At 47.0% G+C, this 18,255-nt stretch overlaps 6 protein-coding genes across 6 annotated transcripts; 4 read left to right on the top strand and 2 right to left on the bottom strand.

Annotated features, from left to right (window-relative positions):
* Positions 1-6,296: 6,296 nt before the first annotated feature.
* On the top strand, positions 6,297-8,956 carry F4813DRAFT_397139 (uncharacterized protein; the record flags this gene model as incomplete). Its single annotated transcript, XM_049247913.1, has 4 exons — positions 6,297-6,770; positions 6,821-7,048; positions 7,103-7,382; positions 7,436-8,956. 4 exons carry the CDS (start codon positions 6,297-6,299, stop codon positions 8,869-8,871), a joined length of 2,418 nt encoding a protein of 805 aa, XP_049098870.1. The 3' UTR covers positions 8,872-8,956.
* A 1,160-nt stretch (positions 8,957-10,116) lies between these two features.
* On the bottom strand, positions 10,117-12,271 carry F4813DRAFT_114706 (lysyl-tRNA synthetase). The gene is made up of 2 exons (XM_049238542.1): positions 12,167-12,271; positions 10,117-11,976 (listed from the first exon to the last, which is right to left on the bottom strand). The coding sequence occupies exon 2, from the start codon at positions 11,967-11,969 to the stop codon at positions 10,173-10,175; it is 1,797 nt and encodes a 598-aa protein (XP_049098869.1). The 5' UTR covers positions 11,970-11,976; positions 12,167-12,271; the 3' UTR covers positions 10,117-10,172.
* Positions 12,272-12,531: 260 nt separating this feature from the next.
* On the top strand, positions 12,532-12,913 carry F4813DRAFT_390244 (mitochondrial import inner membrane translocase subunit TIM10; the record flags this gene model as incomplete). The annotated part of the gene is made up of 2 exons (XM_049246981.1): positions 12,532-12,629; positions 12,721-12,913. The coding sequence occupies 2 exons, from the start codon at positions 12,532-12,534 to the stop codon at positions 12,911-12,913; spliced, it is 291 nt and encodes a 96-aa protein (XP_049098868.1).
* Positions 12,914-14,453: 1,540 nt separating this feature from the next.
* Positions 14,454-15,730, top strand: F4813DRAFT_114685 (adenylate kinase). The gene has a single exon (XM_049238541.1). The coding sequence runs from the start codon at positions 14,692-14,694 to the stop codon at positions 15,490-15,492; it is 801 nt and encodes a 266-aa protein (XP_049098867.1). The 5' UTR covers positions 14,454-14,691; the 3' UTR covers positions 15,493-15,730.
* A 307-nt stretch (positions 15,731-16,037) lies between these two features.
* On the bottom strand, positions 16,038-16,505 carry F4813DRAFT_390242 (uncharacterized protein; the record flags this gene model as incomplete). The annotated part of the gene is made up of 1 exon (XM_049246980.1): positions 16,038-16,505. The coding sequence occupies one exon, from the start codon at positions 16,503-16,505 to the stop codon at positions 16,038-16,040; it is 468 nt and encodes a 155-aa protein (XP_049098866.1).
* A 374-nt stretch (positions 16,506-16,879) lies between these two features.
* On the top strand, positions 16,880-18,203 carry F4813DRAFT_362208 (nucleoside hydrolase). Its single transcript, XM_049243616.1, has 2 exons — positions 16,880-17,292; positions 17,350-18,203. The coding sequence occupies exons 1-2, from the start codon at positions 16,970-16,972 to the stop codon at positions 18,110-18,112; spliced, it is 1,086 nt and encodes a 361-aa protein (XP_049098865.1). The 5' UTR covers positions 16,880-16,969; the 3' UTR covers positions 18,113-18,203.
* Positions 18,204-18,255: the final 52 nt, after the last annotated feature.

Here is an 18,255-nt window from a genome sequence, read left to right as displayed (position 1 = left end):
TTAGTCCTGGTCCTATACTTGAGCTTTTTTTATATCATATAGCACCACTACTATCTACATAGTAATAACTTGTTTCAGTTTTGTCGTTCCTTTTATTAGCACGGGTTTATGCAAATATTAGCGACGCCGCAGATCGACCCCCCGGGTCCGCTATTCCTCCCGGTCTAGGAGGATTTCGCCGTTTAGCGGTAGTTAAAGACGTCGAGCTAGCCCTTTGGGATATAGATAAGATGTTGGATCTGATCATGCCGAGAGTGTGCGGCACGTTGCCTTGCTTGTCCTGAAATAACCCTCCGATATGTCCTCGGGACCCTGTAAAGGCTGAAAACCCCTTGCTTTTCTTTAATACAGGAGGAAATCCCGAAACAAGAAGTTACATATTATGCAGAATAAATATCGGACCTACCTACGTGAACTCATCATGAGTCTATGTAGCCGAAGACGATATTCAAAAGGTGGGGTGGTATAATGAGTAACAACTAACCTAGGCGACTTGCGACTTGCGACTTGCGACTTGCGACTTGCGACATGATTTATAAAAAGAATCCAAAACGGTAGTTTAAACCCGAATTACACACTTAGATGGCATTCACTGGCTAGCTAGCCGTGACTCTGGTTAGGGCTATCGTCGTTATAGGCAAGTCAACGATAAACGAGGACACGAGCAAATTTTTAATAAGGGTGATAATCCTTCAATGGCAGGGCGTAACCAACCGGCAACTTTTTCTCAGCAACACTCGCTCATTCGTGTTCCATGCGCAGGTGACTATCATTATTACATATCCACCGGCATTGGGCTGCCAGAAATATATCCTCTGCATTTTATAAACGCTTTCACGCGTATTGCTCAATCCCCTCACACATCCTCCAAGTCCTGAAATCGAAAGGCCAGAAGATGCTCGATTTGAGTGTGCGTCTCGGTTTGGCCCGACAGGGATGGTAGCACGTCCTCTTAGCGAATTATTTCGATATGAGCCGTCATCGGTAGTGCCCGGTCTCTCCCTATCCCTCTCCCTCTCCCTCATCATCATTCTTCCTCCTGCCCACTATCACATATCGACAATCGACATGGACGATTCTTCCGGTTTCTCATTGTCACGAGCGTCGCTTATTGACGACTTCAAAGTACTGGTGGTCCTCTCTGTCTCATAATTCTTTAACTGTCTGGGGATTACGTATCAATAAGAGTCGTCAAGCAGCATGCGGCTTGGGTGAGACAATCTCCGTGTAGTATCAACAGTGTTGCATTCTATCCAGGCCAGATTTGGACGTAATGGTTGCCCTCCCGAGCTCTGACTCGAAGCTCGTGACCCTTGTTACGTATTCCCCTTCCAGATATCCCTGTCGCGCAAAGCCCGTTAGCCGCGAATGTCGAAATCCCCGATTCCGTTCGAAAGCCAGACGAACAAAAGAACGAACGTTTATGGCCATCATCAGATCACATTTTTTTTGGTCCTTGGATCCGCCCACCTACTACGTATGTATGTATGTATGTATGTATGTATTCGTGCGCCTTTCGCAATCCCCAAGAGGCATCTAGAACCTCGTCTCGCAAGGGTCTTGCCCTTCAATCCCCTTTTGCAACACTCTTTCGCAAACCTGCAACAGGCGGTGACCGCTAACTGGCAGGACAAGACAGACATCCCAGATCGTTATCAGAATTTGCTTACCAGCCAGAACGGCCAGTTACTCATTCCCCGATATAGAACTAGCGCACCTGGCACCATCATCTCCATCCCACCACTCAACTCTGCAGTGTCTTTCTCCCACCCTCCACCCCCTACCCCCCTTCTCTCCCCTTTCTGATGCCCTGCAGCAGCCCGCGCGGACGTTCATGCATCCCCAACTTCTGGCCTGCAGCTTCTGGTGTGTGTGTGTGTGTGTCACAGACGCATGCGTAGTTGGACAAAGCTCCTGGCAGCAGACCACAGTAGTGTAGCATACGTAAGACGATGGCTTGGTTAGCTTGCGAAGATCCCATTTCTCTATATCAGTCAGGCGTATTCCCCCCAAATCTGCCTATCTATCCGCCGGTGCGCATGGTTTCGCGCGTGACGAGCACACGACATCGCCGGCTTCTTTTAGTGCCAGATTGTTGAATGGTCTCCAAGGGAATCCGAATTCGAGGAATCCTTTTGCCAAGCGGGATGTGATACATACATACACGCTGTAGGTAGCTGCGTTTCCTTACCATTCCCCTCATCGATCATATGTACGGTATAGGAGAGCGGCCGGCGTGGCATGGCATGGAATGGCATGTCATGTGCCGCCGATGGGAGATTCCGTTATCAAAAAAAAAAAAAAAAAAAAAAAAAAAGGCTACTTGATGGCTGCGTACCGTCGGCTAGTCGTATCCTGTACGTATCCCATCGCCTCTGATCAACAGGTTTACCCCAGTCTCGAATACACTTACCAACCTGGTTCCCCCTCAAAAGACCTAGTTCCAAATGGCGGTAAGACATAGACTATTAATATGGGTGGCATACCCGGTAACATCGATCCGATTCTCGCTTGCCTCCGACACCTCTCCCATATTTGACGTGATTTGAGACCCGGACGTCTCTGGTGTCACACCTTGCCCTATTCCGGGTAATTTACGGTGGCGGGTGCGAGCTGGTGACTTCGGTCGGCCGGTCCATGGGCCACCCTTTCCGGGCGGAGTATTGCTATAGTTGTATTAACCGTAGACAGACGTCAGTGCTAAGTAATTTTCGTTCTTTCTTCTGCTATGCTCTCTCTGACGTCTCGGTTTTATCGTTGTCTATCGGCTTGATCAGGATCTTTCGGAGTACGTAACGGCCAGGATTGCTTCCAGTGTTTGAAGTGGATTATTCCTTTGTTCGTCTTGTTCATGTCAGTGAGTAGTACTGACAAGTCAAAACCCATTAGCACCACGGCGACAGGGAGCCTTGAGACTAAATGTTCAAATACACCCTGATAGTCGTAATTGGGAGGCTTTTTATGCGGTGTCGGCTTTATAATCTTCGGGCAGGGTTTCCTATATTGATTTGAGGACCTTGGGTCAGCACATTCTCGTTCAAGATAGAGACTAGAGGAACTGAGCCTTGGCTAGAGATGCTTCCAAAAAGAAGGATGATCTCTAGTAATAGTATGTGCATGGCCATGTCTGATCTTTGGATTCTTTTTCAATAGACAGGTTTGTAAAGCCTTCATTGTTGTTAGGGGAGTATTCCCTTGTGTAGAGCTGCGCGCTGCGCGCCTCGCGCCTGTCTCTACGTTGCCGCGGCATTTGTAAATGTGCACTGCCACTATTTGGTTGCTTTCCATTTAAAATTGTCTTCGTATGTTCTGCTGCCGGCATGCTTTCGCCAAAGGCTGCCGCAGAGCGACGAGCAATGCCGTCGGAAATCCCCGAGAAGGTAGTGTAAGCCCCATCTATGTTCCTCTAGATGAATGTCTTGGCTCTATTTTCTTTTAGTAATTATTATCCAGCAGCTTGTCTTCTTGCGACAGAAGATAATGTCATGGCTTTGAATTGGAGTTTGGTCTTGAATGTAGAAAATTCTCTTTGTTCGTTGTTGAATTCATTGTTTCTAGTTTGCAGAATTGGTTAGCACATGCCATCTCAGGTAGTCTTAGTGATACTGATAGGTGAAGGAAGAGATAGGGGACAAAAGAACAAGCAGAGAGAAATCTTTCCAGTATGGTAAGAATTCAAGATGGTTAGTATGAATACATTCTTAATCATTCCGGAGAGAGTAATAGGGGTTCTCGTACCTAAGTCACACGAGGGGCAAAATGTACCGCTTGGTAAAGCAAGTCCCATGTTAGTTGAGGTAGGTGTAGGTGCAGTTGCGAGGAATTTGAGGGGCGGATGCGTGGGGGAGGGAGAAAAACCTCGTGGGCATACGATATTTAGTAGGGCAGAAATTTTGTGTTGATGTGTTACAAATTGCTATAAATTCTTAAATATTTTTTTGTTAATCCGAGCAAGTTTCTATATCTCTCTATTAAGACTAAACTTCAATATGACTCGTGGGGAAAGGTATTGTAGATATTGAGGGGAGTCAATCTTAGGAGAAGCCACCCAGGTACTTGGAAGTGACTTTGATGAGCCGCATTATATCATCTATTGCACTGTATACTAGCCATTGATCCCCCATGAATATTTCGAAGGAAATTGTAGGCTGCAATGGCCATATCTCTCACGAGGATGTGATGAAGTATGTACGCTGCCTACCCTCTCTCGTCAACTAAGAAGCGTCCTATGAAGGGACATTTATTGCAAGACATTAGAGAATGTGTAGCTATATAGGCTATATGGGCTATATCATATAAGAATGCTTCTATGATCTAAGTATGATTCTTTGGCTACTTCACTAGGTTACAGGTAGGTATTAAATGCCCATCGCCATCGTTCCCCAGGGTTACCAAGCTAAGTAAATAACGATAATAACGGCATGAACGCATTTTCCTAGGCTCTATATTTTTCATAAGATGAGCTAGATAAACGAGTCAGGTACGTAACCTGCGGTGGACCGCGTATATGGTACTGTGCTCCGTACACTAATTGGGTGTTCTCCTAGCTGAGCGTGGACACTTCCTTCTTTCCTCGTAATTACCTTCCCGTATCGTTTCCTTTTTTTATTCAAGTAAACTGATATTTTTTGTTTCTTCTAGTTGGGCGTGGGAGTTTTGCCAATTTCCAAAAACATCTCGTATCCACACCGCATCACCTTTCTTTCCTAGTCTCTACCTTCCTGCTTCACTTCCCCAGACTCATGGAGAATTGATTATATATCATCTAGCAGATCCCACGATTGACTACCTAGTGAGTCTATTTGACTCCTACACTTCTTCACATTACCTTACTGTCCATCGTATCCGCGGTATCTTTCCCTAAGACCCGCCTCCCAACCTAAACACCATCGTATCCGACCCGTTAGTTCACGCAGCAACAGCCCTGCCTTGACCTTCCGTGGCTTAAGTTATAGGTGCGTACATATTCCCAACTGAATTGACTTAACCCGCCGACCTTACATTTATTAATGTAATTCTTTTAGGTACCTAGCCCTTTGGGTCTCTTCCTCCTACACATCGTTGCCATTTATATCCTATCCATTGGAATAAATTATTCCACGCACTCTTTTGAGTCAAGACGAATGTAAGTCCTTCATATGTATTTTATCTTCCGTTGCTACCAGCGATTGTGTATCCTGGTTTGCGTGTTGCGTTTCCCCTACTACACCATCCCTCCCCAAGCGACTTCCTTCACGATACCATAACCGTCAGTATCTAACAGAAGTCACTATTATCATCACCATACCACATTTTGCCTAGCGGTGGTGAATCATTCACAAGCCGTCATGACAAACATCAGTTATTGGCAAAACTCTTCCTCGTACAACATTACACCGTACACGCAAACGGCTTTCCACCATCAGTCCCATAGCAAGCACTGACATCTACTTCATACAGGATCGTCTCTAGTATCAGCCTCGATCACCTGATCGCTCACGAAGTAAGCAGTTTCCCATTTGCCTCGGTCAGACGTTATTCTATGTACATCCTTGGACTCTATTGGCTCGCATTATTATTTACTTGACATGACATTTCCTACGACTCTTGAAAACTGCCGGCTTTTCGATATTAATCATCCCCAAATATTCATATTCATCCTTGAACCCATCCCTCCGTACCAAAAATCTCTGGTAGCCTTATTTCATATCGTTTGTTCTTATCGCCTCATCTCTGCTTGAAACTAACAGTCGTAAGCAGTAATATACCTACCCTTCTGCAACAAGACTCATCCCGAAAGCCCCCTCGTTCTCAATCCGGTATGTAATTGACTTCCCTTTTCGCCTCGTCATAATACATTTCTGCTATCTATCATATCTGCTACCCATCCGAGTTCCCAATGAATATTCAATGCCATTAGCCTTTCCTACACTGAGTACAATTAGCAAGCGCTACAGCTACCCCTTCCTCTTGCCATCTCTAGTGATGTTATTAGCATTTACTAACATTTACTAATATTTGATTCCTCCCTTAATCATCTATATGCGGTCATACACTAACTCGTGGATCAGCAAGGCTTGAGTCTGATACTTGAAGCTTGTTTAATCTTAACTAGAGATCAGTGTTGGTCATAGTAAGTTTTGGTATTTCCTTAATTACACATTTAATACAACTGGGGCATACATCATGACTTACCTTGAAGAGTCAAATCCTGTTACTGACACTCCAACTCTTACTTGACTTTCTCGGAGGCTTGATAAGGCCTGAGCTAACTGCGTATTCTAGCAACATTGAATCTCAAAAGCTTTATCATCGCGATGGATTACATCCAAGACATTCGCCGCGCTGGCACCCTCCCTTACCCGAATCTCATCCAGAGTTACGCAACGGCGAACCAACACCATTTCTTCCTCGAGCCTGAGGAACCCTCCCAGGAAGGCGGTGCTGGTAAGCAGTACCAAACCGCCGTAGATGCGTCTATCGAGAATGCGATCAAGTTCCGCTTTGGAAATTTCGGTTCTACCACTCATGTATACCGAAAAGATAGGGCCGGGAAAGGATCCCACTTCATCATGTTCTATCGTCGCAACCGCGGTGATTTTGATCACGGACTTGCTCGATCTAATGAGGATATTTACGAATGTGCTAAGATGAACATCTTACGCCATCCGCTGCGTGATGACTTCAACAATCCGGAGTACGCTACCAAGCAACGGGCCCCCACCAGTAGTCTAGTCAAGGCTCTGCTTCGCCTAAACAATTACCCAGCAATCCCGGGAACGGTCATGAGTGTAAGTAAGCTTATCGACGATATCCTTGGCTTTCACTGACCTATTCATAGGCACCGCTGTTACCGCGGTGTGGCCCTATCTCTTCAATACCCGAGGACGGTCCTAAGCCAGGGCAGTTTTCTAAGCCTAAGCACATACAGCCTACAGCTCTTACCAGTGTGTTTGAGATACCGGAGCTTTGTATGCTGATTATGCTACAGATTGGCCATCGTTGGGGAGACTTGTCTAACCTTAGTCGCACATGTCAAACTGTTATGTTTGCACTCAACGCCGTCTCGGTAAGATACCCGGCATCAAATGAAGGGATATAGCAGAAACTAACACATGTACAGACACGCGTAGACGTCCTTAGCGGCAACTTCCTGAACCTAGAATTCAGCGACGCCGAGATCGATAAAGCTAATGCTGGATTAACCCCTGAGGAGGTAGAGCTGGGTAAATTTACAAAGCCCGCCTCACCGCATTTCCTGGTCCTCTCGAATGTTAGACCACTCTACAAGGCCCCGGAGGACGGGGAGGATGAACCGGACAGCTTTGGGTTTCCGGCTCGTCCAAAGGGAAAGATCTCCAGGCCGACCGCAGAGAGGCGGGTCATTGACACTTATCGATTCTGTAAGCCTATATTCTGACCTCCGAGGTGACTCGTATAGCTAACAGATGTTTAGTACGAACAATCGATATGCGTGGCCATCAGATCAAAATCCTCCATCTCCACTCCGTTCCAAATTTCGACATTCCCCTTCTCAAGAAATGTCTTGAGCGGATGCCGAACTTAGAAATACTCGGAGTTTACAATTGTGTGCTTCTGCATTTCGGCGAGACTGTCCCGTTCCTGAAAGCCATCATCGCGCACAACAACAAACCCGGGAACAAATTCGTCCGTTCTGATTTCTCACCTGTCTATTACCCTGGACTTCCCGTGGGATCAGAAGGGCGAACGGGAGAATACGGGGTTATACCGTCGGACCAAGGATTAATCGATACTCGCAGAGCCATCGTGGCAGTACTGCGTAAGGTTGTCTCTCTCGCCCTAAGTAATGACATAGACTGGTTCACACCTGGCACTGCTATGCGGCAGTATCTAGAACGAATGCCCTTCGCCCTCGGCTCACTTCGATATATCCTCGAGGCCTGTTATAACATCTACTACCACGAATATGGCCTGTACTACCCGTTTCTTAAAGATGCTTTAAAACAAGGCATAGTATTCGATAATAACGAGCCCCGACACGAAGCAATGCGTTGTACCGTCTACAACGATCTCATACTGGCGGTTGAGGGCAAACCTATGCAACAAGACCGCTTAGTAGCTCTGACCATGAGTAAAGGCTTTTACAAGCTTATGGTATGTGCATTCTGCGCAACCCCCCTACCCGCGTATTTCTTTACGCAGGAATCGATAGACCGCCGGTCGGACCAAGTTGAATGCTGCGGTTGTCAACTCGCCACTCAGCTAGAGCACCAGGTTGATAACTTCTTCCAGGAGAGGAAGGGAGTTATGCATTTCCTGTTCGATGACGAACAGATCACGGATATTAGCAGTTTCCTCAATGCCAAGAGGACCGCCACGCCCGAAGAACTCCGCAATCCGAAGTTCGACTTCTGGCTCATATCCGTCAAAACCAAAGAGGAAGTATCAACAGCACGGCCCGACGACGCCGAGGCTTTTATCCTGGACCGGCGACCCGGCCCCAGCCACGACGAGGAGGCGAAGCAGATCTGGGTGTGGAAAGAGCGCGTCGTGAAAGCGATGCGATACGCAAAGCGCAACATAGACGAGGGGCTCAAACAATACACGGAGATTGTTGCCGACTGCAGGAAGGACATAGGGATCTTAAACGATCTATACTACAACGGACACCTCCAGAATGCTTTCGAGGTTAGACATAACCGCAACACGGTGGATAACATCGAGCGCTATATCGTGCAGGAACGCGCCCGGTGCGGCTTGGCGCAGATGACAGGGAGATTCGGGACTACGCTGGCTGCGAACTGGGACGACGAGATCAAGAAGTACCGGGAGACTGTCCAGATCGAAGCCGGGCTGATCGAGAACAATGGCCCTCGCCACGTGTGGGAGACTCGGGGCGGCATCTTCTAAACTCGTTCTCATTACATCCTTCCTACTTGCTTTTTCATGGCTCTAAGGAAGGTTTTTAAGTTTGTCCTTTTAAGTGACCGCTATTGACGACTACGGGATCATCTAACATTGATACCCCAAATACAAAGTCCAATCCCCAGAGGCTATATACATGCCTTTACGCCTTTCAGCTTTCAACAAGCGGCGTATTACACGCATACGTGCTGTATGAATGGGCTCATCATTCCATTCCCCTCCAAAATCAGCCTATGTTTCTTCGACATACAGACACGACAAGAACCCAGGGCCAACATCCCTATACATTGCGTTTCACCCCGGAGTTTTCATTTCCCTCGGCTGTCCTACACACCATCTGGACATCATAATTCGGCAGGAATCAGACAACTAGGACTGGAGCCAGGTATCTAACCTGCTAGATAGACCCGGGTGTTTACAGCACAGGCGCATAGCAGACCGTCAGGTTTTCGGAGAACCTTGGTGCAAGGCCGGGGCAGAGCGCAGGATATGGGAGGAGATGATACCCAAACACCACAGAATAGTGGCGGAGTCAGGAGGAGTCCGGGTATATGCGATGCTTTATTTATTTCCTTTTGCTATTTCCGCGTACATGTACTCTATCAGCACTTCTGGTAGTAAATTGATGATGTCGCGAGATTCCAGATGCTACTTGTGATAGGTAACATTGTGCTTCTTATAGAATGGAGTGGAAAGTAATAGCTACGATGCTGACCCCGAGCTTGAATGGCTGATTATAACTCTAGTAGGAGGGGGGAGGGGGGATTCACTATGGTAGGTTACCCCTAAATGGCGACTTTAAGGGGACACGGGGCACGGAGGTGGGAGTTACTATAACAGGAAATAAATTCCGTGCCGGGTGGACCCACACCGATCCGGAGGGATTTTAGAGACGGAGGCACATTGTAAAATCAGGAAGCGGTCGCGCAGTGTTTATGGAAATTATTAGGAAGCCACGCTATATTATTTACATGGAGATTACATGATATATTATGCTTAAATACCCTAACTTCATTTAAACAAAGTCACAAGTCAGGTTTTCCGATTCTTCCGATATCATCTTGAGAAGGTCACTGGAGCGCGGATTTCTAGAGCTTAGCATCAAGATCGATGTCGCTTATTAAGACGGAGTATGGGCACCTACTGATCCATTTACACAGCCCTCTGCCCTTAAGCCGGACAATGTTAAACCATGTAGCCATGTACTGCTGACGAGTGGATAAGTCTTGGTGTCATTTGGAGGGAGTATCACTTCTATTCCTATATATTGCACATTTTAATAGACATCAGTGGTCCTTAGCGGCTTGGCGAATCGAGACAACATTCCTCAAGGTCCCGAAACTGAGGATATCACCAATCCTCGGCGCCCCAGAAAACATCATCACTAGCCTATCAACACCGCAACCCCACCCCCCTGTGGGTGGTAGCCCATGCTGCAAGACGTGGACGTAGCTCTCGTCTACTTCGGCGGGCCCTTCGCCTGCTGTTGTTGGCTTGTCCTTTTGTGACTCGAGCTGCAACTCAAACTTACGCTTCTGCTCGAACGGGTCGTTTTCCTCCTCGTACATATTAGCAATCTCGCGGCCTTGTATGAATAACTCGGCGCGAGCGGATACGAGTTGGCCGGTCTTGGGGCACGTAAAAGATTTAGAGAGGGGCGCCATGCAAGCAGGATGATGAATGATGAAAAGAGGCTCATCATGAGACGATGGCTCTAGATATTCGCCAGCAAGATCGTCTAGAAGCTTGGCTAGTGTCAACTCAGACCCTTGAGCGACACTCGTTCGACCGTCCAGGAGTTCTATGAGCTTGGGAAGCGCATCATCTTCCGAGAGGTCTGGGAATTGAATTTCTAGGACCTCTTCTAATGCTGGAATGAACTCAACCTGTTTCCACCTTTCCTGGGGCAATTGTATTTTTGACTTCTCAAGGGACTTAAGTTGACTCTCCGCAAGGTGTTCAACATGTTTGACAAGACGAGTTATTAGGTCCTCAGTCATCAAAATCAAATCGTCTAGGTTGGAATAAGCAGAATAGAACTCGCACATGGTGAATTCTGGGTTATGGGTAGTATCGATACCCTCGTTGCGGAAGCATTGGCCAATCTCGAAGACCTTATCATTTCCACCAACGACTAGGCGCTTGAGCCATAACTCGGGAGCGATCCGCAAAGCAAGCTCTTTTTGAGCAAACTCGGTGGCTGAGGTCAGAAACGGGCGGGCTGCTGCCCCGCCGGCGTAGTCCGCCAAGACAGGGGTTTGAACTTCTAAAAAGTCTTGTTCGTGGAAGAAATCTCGCATGCATTTAATTATATTAGAGCGAAGGCGAAATGTATCCGAGGTCCGTTGGTTAACGAGTAGATCCAAATGCTTATTCAAGACCATGGTCTCCTGGTTTACTAACTTCTCAGGAAGTGGTGCTAGACCAGGACTAAGCAGTGTGGGGAGCTCGGTTGCCTTTAATGTTAGTTCACCGGCGTCTGTTCGCATTGCCGTACCTTTGACTGAGATAATATCACCGCGGAGGAATGGGTGGAGAGCGTCTTTGAACTGCTTGGGTTCAGGCTTGGGATCTGAAAGCTGACCCAGACTAATCATGATTTGCACTCGTTGATATTCACCCATAATGGAGAGAAAGACTAGCTTCGACCCAGACCTTCTTACTGACATGACCCGTCCCTCTAGAACAACCTCCTCGGAGGCTGGTGTAGTGGCTACATCTTGGTACCTTTCCTGAAAGCTAGGTATGCTTATTCGGTTAGGCCGGGAGCCAAGTCTTGGGTAACGAAGCACATTGTATTCTTTTAACTTCTGAACCCGGAGATCAACATTAACCTGACGGGTGACTAAGGCTACCGGATCACTTGTAGGCGCATCAGAATTGGCTGCTGCAGATCTCTTGGGTACTGAGCTATGTATGCATCTGTGCCGGGATGCATTGTGTAGTTTTGGGTTGTGCGAGGCCTTACTCCTTGCCGGATCACGATAACCGACAGAAAAAAACCGTGCATAGACAGGTGCCCGGGGTGATGGTATTTGGAATAGATATGGGCGTAGGAACTTCAAGTACTGCCCGTTATCCATTGCGAGACTGGAGAATGTTAGCTACAATCATAATCTTACATGTATAAATTATGAAGAAGATGACGGAACAAATTCAGATAGGTTGGCTATTTGAGATCAAGCACCACAGAATGGTGTCAGTCGCAACGGTTCTTAAAGCATTAGGTATCATCATGATGAACTTTTGACGATTATAAGAAATTCATAATTGTACTTACACTTAGAAAAGGCCTGCTTTGCTATTGCAAAGCTACCTCCAAGAATCCCGACAACCAATACCGCCTTGCTTTTATTCAGGGTTTCATATGCGTGTGTTGAGGAAGAAGAAAAAAAATAACAGGTACCTAGGTTACATGATTTCCACTTGGAACTTTTCTGCCGGAGTTTCTCCGTGAATTGCTGTTAATCCGGACGCCGCCTTCTAAATTTGATGATTGGTTATCTACCTAAGCTTGATGCTTGATATCTTTTATCGAAAAGCTTCAAGCTTATCAAGTCACTTTATTCAAGTTCTGCGTCACGTAAATAAAAGCTCGCAACCTAAAAAGTCACACATAAAACAGCCCTCCATCAATCGTCCAATATGTCTTTCCTCGGCTTCGGAAGACCACAGCCCACTTCGGAGGAGAAGATCTCAGCTGTCCAAGCTGAGATGAAGCTCTTAACCCAGATGCACGACCGGTAAGATTCTTATCCCGGGTGTTCAAGCGTCACACCTTGACAATTGAGCCTCTCTTTTCAAGAACGGGATAATACTAACACTATCTTCTAGTCTCACAAAAGCGTGCGCGAAGAAATGTGTCCCTAATGACTACCGAGAATCCGACCTCAACAAGGGCGAAAGCGTCTGCCTGGACCGATGTGCCGCAAAGTTTTTCGACGTACATATGAAGGTATCAGAACTGCTGCAGCAGGAAATGCAAAGTAAAGGAGCTGGAGGCGCCGGGTTCGGCTTTGGTGGTTAATACGAATGAAGAGTGCTCTATGATGCTATACTTATATGCGATGAAGCTACAGCGGGCTATTGCAACGATTGTACGATATGGATACCGGAATGTTAGGACATGCCTAATGATACGGTATATCCAAAAGCTCTTTACGGATTGGGGGGCGTATTTGGCTGGCCTGTCGAATACGCTGGGGCTGTACTATGGGTTAGTTTGGCCATATCGGATTGGCTCAAGAAATGAATATTCTCCTCATCAATTTACATAGGTCGTACTGTTTCTTCGGAAGAATCAAGGCTTATCAGTTGGGCCTCGAGAACACGCAGAGCAGACGTGCTAGAAGACGATGGGCCTTCTATGTTAAAGCGCCGAGGATGCCACTGTGATTCATGGCTACTGCACACGTACGCTGATAGTTTCCCGGAAATGACATACCCGACGTGAATGGCAGTTGGGAATAGCTTGGCAAAGTTTGGCTACTCGGCTCCTGGTCTATCGACAGACCTTGCCATAGGATAGCCTCGCCAATAATCATGCTATGCTCATTTATACCTAGGCAGTTTTGCCCTAGGTCTGACATGTGTGCCAAGAATTAGACATAGTACAATTTTCAGATGGCAGGTTTCACGGTATCAGATCGGTGCTCCGTACTTGATGTGTAGTCCAAGCCTTGACATCGATCACATTATGAAGGCCGAGGACGAACGGCTTCACATGTCAACGGGATAAACCGGGGCTACGGAATATGCATACTAACATTAGAATGTCTTGAACTCTAGCATGACGACGATCGAGTCTGGGGTATGCGGGGTAAGAGATGCAGAATAAAAATTATCTATAGACGTTTAAAGCTATTTGGGATCTTCGTTCCTTGGGATGTTACGGGGATACGGCATAGACTTGCACATCCTACGTACCTAGGTAAGGTACCTATGTTAAAATATGACACCGATCATGCAGTCTACCTCTAGATTGCCGAAAGAATTGTTTCAATTCTTGATAAACTACCTAACATATATTGTAATGGTTTTGACTCGAGATATTTCATATAAGTCAATAATAAGTTAATAATAAGTCAATAATAAATCAGTAATAGGATGGAAGCATATGATGGTACGTACCTATCTAATCTGTCCGGAGTTTCTTATCAGATTAACATGTAGCGACCGTCCAACCTTAGCCGTCCTGTTGGTAACCCCGACTGCCCCGACCAAGCTTGGCCCGAGCTTCCCGTGGGTCTTCAGGGCCTTGCAGCCTAAGCTGGGGGAAAGTCCGGTCTTCGGGTATCAAATGATCTCAACAATTGGTGGGACTGTATGACAAGCTTTTGATAAGTTTCTACATAAGCAAATCTCGTTGGTTGATACTTCCCTTCTTGCATAAACGGAATCCTTTCCCCTCTGCTGCAACGCGCAGTCGCATCTGCCCATCGCCCATTTTTCTTACGTTTATATACCCTTGATCCTACAATATCCCTAACCTATACTACTATCTACCTCCATATATATTTTTTATTCTCCTTCAACATGATGGGTTCCTCTTAATTTCCTCTTCCCTCCTACCCAGGTTCCTTCGTGGTCGCCAAGTGCTCCGTGCTCGTTTGCTCCTCCAGTAGTATCTTGCGCCGAACCGTCCTGCATTGTCGCCCAAGGCCATCGTGATCTAGAAGCTCAATCTTAGATCTCCTCCGTTACACTACATCATCCACAACACCCGAATCTTCCCGCGACCCTCTTTCGCGGATACCTATCGTCGCCGATCGCATCTTAACTTTTTCCATATCTTTCCTGCGTACTATGCGCCTCCGCCGAGCCGCCCGCGTCATCCTCGTCGGAGCACCAGGCGTGGGGAAGGGCACCCAGTCTAAGCGACTTCTTACCCGCTTTCCCCAGCTATCGGCTATCTCGTCTGGAGACTTGCTTCGCCACAATGTTAAAAATCGGACGCCTCTCGGTATCAAGGTCGAGAAGACGATGAAGACTGGTGGATTGGTCTCTGATGACTTGATATTACGCTTAATTTCAAACGAGCTGGGCCGTCGTGGTTGGCTCTATGGCGGACGACCGAATTTCATGACTCTTTCGTCGTCGTCCGAGGCCGCCTCTCTAGATGGCGTAGATGCTTTTGGGTCCGCACTCGAGGTCGATCCTCTTGCAGGGGCAAGCTTATCTCCGCAGGCATCCGAAGACCCCGCTGCTTCGTTTTTACTTGATGGCTTCCCTCGTACCGCCGCACAGGCTCAACGATTAGACGATATTGTACCTATTAACTGGGTAGTCTCCTTACAGACGCCGTTCGATGTTATTTTGGAGCGCATATCATCTCGCTGGGTTCATGAACCATCTGGCCGTATCTACAATACCACATTCAATGCGCCAAAAATACCAGGCTTCGACGATATCACAGGCGAACCACTGGTACAACGAGCCGATGATACCGAGGAAGTGTATAGGACGCGGTTCCAGAAATTTCAGGAAACGAATGAACCACTCCTCGAACATTATGCTAAAAAGGGTGTCTTATGGGAAGTCCACGGCATGAGCAGTGATGAGATCAGCCCGAAACTCTATCAAGAGTTTGAAAGTCGCTTTTTATGAATATACTTGAATTTTCGATCTGGGGTCAGGACGGCAAATAGGACTGGTGAAATGACTTAAATTGGCTGTATATCATCATGTTGGGATTTTGAACGAGCAATGTCTTCAAGCTCAACTGGAGTTCAGGGGACTGGACAACGTGAGCGGACGAACGGCGGACGCTCTACCTTTGTGTACGCACTACGGCAGAAACCTTAGGCACCTAGGTTAGGTAGGGGTATAGGGACGATTTGAAGGTTTACCTATATAAGATGAATTCTGGAACAAATTTATAATTCGGAATTCGATTTGAAGATGATCTATATTGATACTATTGACTAACTCATAAAGAATACTACTCGAGCATTCGGGAGCAGAATCGATTTATGATCAAGAATTTATATACTGCGCTTTTTGCTTTAAGCCTCAGCTTGAGGCCGTGTAAGATTAGACGTTATGAGAGGATAATTCTATCATTCCATCATGTCTTCACTATATTAATTACAACAGTCCACAGTTTGTCTACTTTATATCCGTCCTCCCATCCAACGTTTAACCTAACAAATTTAGCCATCAACCGGGTGGCACTTATAAGGGCCCTCGCCAGTAACATCTTGCACGATCTGCACAACAGGGCTCCGACAACAATACACCTTAAAGTCCGTAATGAGACCCTTCTCATTAAACACCGCCGTGGCCGTCTCCGGGAACGGATCCAACTCCCTGCCGTGCACCACAAGGCGATTATTCATCTCCACCGAGATCTTCGACCCGCCCGCGCTTTCGAACCGATCGACCACGCGACGCTCCGCGATGCGCTGGTCCCTGAGAGCTTCTTTGATGCCGTCGACGACGCCCCGGCGGCCGATGCTGGGCGTTGTGAGCTCGCGCATGCTTAGCAGCCATGCGCGACAGTTGTCGTCGAAGAAGTCGGCGAACTTGTCGAATTCGGCCGGGGAAGAGGAAGGGGAGAGGTTAGCCCATGTGGCGTAGAGGGCATCGAGTTGAGCGTGGAGGGATGCTGTAGTAGGCATGATGGGGTTGGCTTAAGATTAGTATGTGTATCGCCTTGGGTGCGAATCTAGGCTTATAGTTTCGGTCCTCGAAAATGATATAAATATATTAGTTGATTTATTCAAGTAACCTAGGGATCTCGATTACAGAGTAAAGCATATAATTGTTATTTCGGTTCTAATTGTGTAATTCATATTCAATATGGAAAAAGCTCTTGTCTACATGTAACTACCTCATATATATATATATATAGGTACCTACCGTATATATACGCTTCGTCGTTTATATCGATGGGTAAGTAGACCCCTTGCCTTCCCGGTCTAAGCTACATATCGACTATCGACATAAAAGGAACTGTACCTAGGCATGTTTAATTTCCTAGCCTATCATTTTCCCCGCTCATTCTACCTAACCTAGGTATGTACCTCTAATTTTAACAAGACGCATACTTTTGTACAGCCGCTTATTAATTGTTTGCGCGGACATGTTTATCGGTCGAATTGCCTTTTTTCTATGGGCGGTTTCTTCGTCCGTCCTCGCGGAGGACATTTCAAATCGGCTCGGTAAGCCGATCGTAATAGACACCGACATCTTATCTGACGTCGACGACGTGGGCTCCCTCGCTGTTGCCAATGTGCTGCATAACTACGGCCTGGCGGACCTACGGGGAGTCGCCGTGAATACGCACTCGAAGTACGGCGCATTGGCCGTTAGTGTTATTAATACGTACTTTGGAAATGGACATGTTCCTATCGCCGCGATTCGTCCGTTGACGGACGAGACCTTCTTCGATACGCGGGACTTTGTGTAAATCATATCGTGATCCAGTGCGCGAAATATGTTAACTAATGGTTTATAATATAGTCTAAGCGAATATGCCAGCAAGATAGCTCATAACTGGCCTCGCTCCCTGAACGACTCATCCACAACACCAACGCCGGTTGAGATGTACCGCAGGATTCTCTCCTCGGCAGAAGACCAAAGCATAACTCTAATCTCAATTGGCTTCTTGACTAACCTGGCCGCGCTGATGAATAGCCCCTCTGATGACATTGTGTCTCTTACAGGGGCCTCTCTCATATCTACAAAGGTTAAAGAATTGGTGGTAATGGGCGGCCGGTACCCTTCTGGGTGGGAATTCAACTTTGCCGGCGCCGACCCCGCATCCACATACGATGTCGTGAATAACTGGCCACGCCACGTGCCCATTACATACTCCGGGTTCGAGCCTAGCGACAAAATCTTCTCCGGCAAGGAACTTGCGGCCTACGCGCAGCCAGACTCGCCCGTACTCGCGGCGTATCAGTGGTACGTGGGCCGGTGCAGCACCAGTCGCGAGTCGTGGGACCCTGTTACGACTCTGTATGGGATATTAGGGCTCGACGGGTCCCCTGAATTGGGAATTGGAAAGTTGTTTGAGTATGCGAATGAAAATGGGCATAACGAAGTATCGGCAGATGGTACAAACATATGGGTTAACAACTCTAGCATTTCGAACCAGCATTGGTTGAAGCTGGCGAATGGAGTAACGAATGGAACTGTTGCAGGGCTTCTGACTCGGTTTTTTGCTCGTAGCCCTTCAGATAAGAGCTGCCCTACATATAGGCGTGCGCTATTTCAGACTTAATTCATTTGCATGACTGCTAATTACACGTTTATTTTACCATAAGAATGCGTGGCTAGTCCCAGTCTCTCTAGCCCTTCGTTTAATAGTTGGCAGTTGGCGTAGCCTGGCTGAAGGTTACATAATTTCTGAAGATTATTGTGAGA

This window comes from Daldinia decipiens (genome assembly GCF_022478715.1).
Source record: "Daldinia decipiens strain CBS 113046 unplaced genomic scaffold F4813scaffold_20, whole genome shotgun sequence".
Taxonomy (NCBI): Eukaryota; Fungi; Ascomycota; class Sordariomycetes; order Xylariales; family Hypoxylaceae; genus Daldinia; species Daldinia decipiens.
Note: the sequence above shows the minus strand (reverse complement) of the source record. Positions and strands in the feature narration are given on the sequence as shown.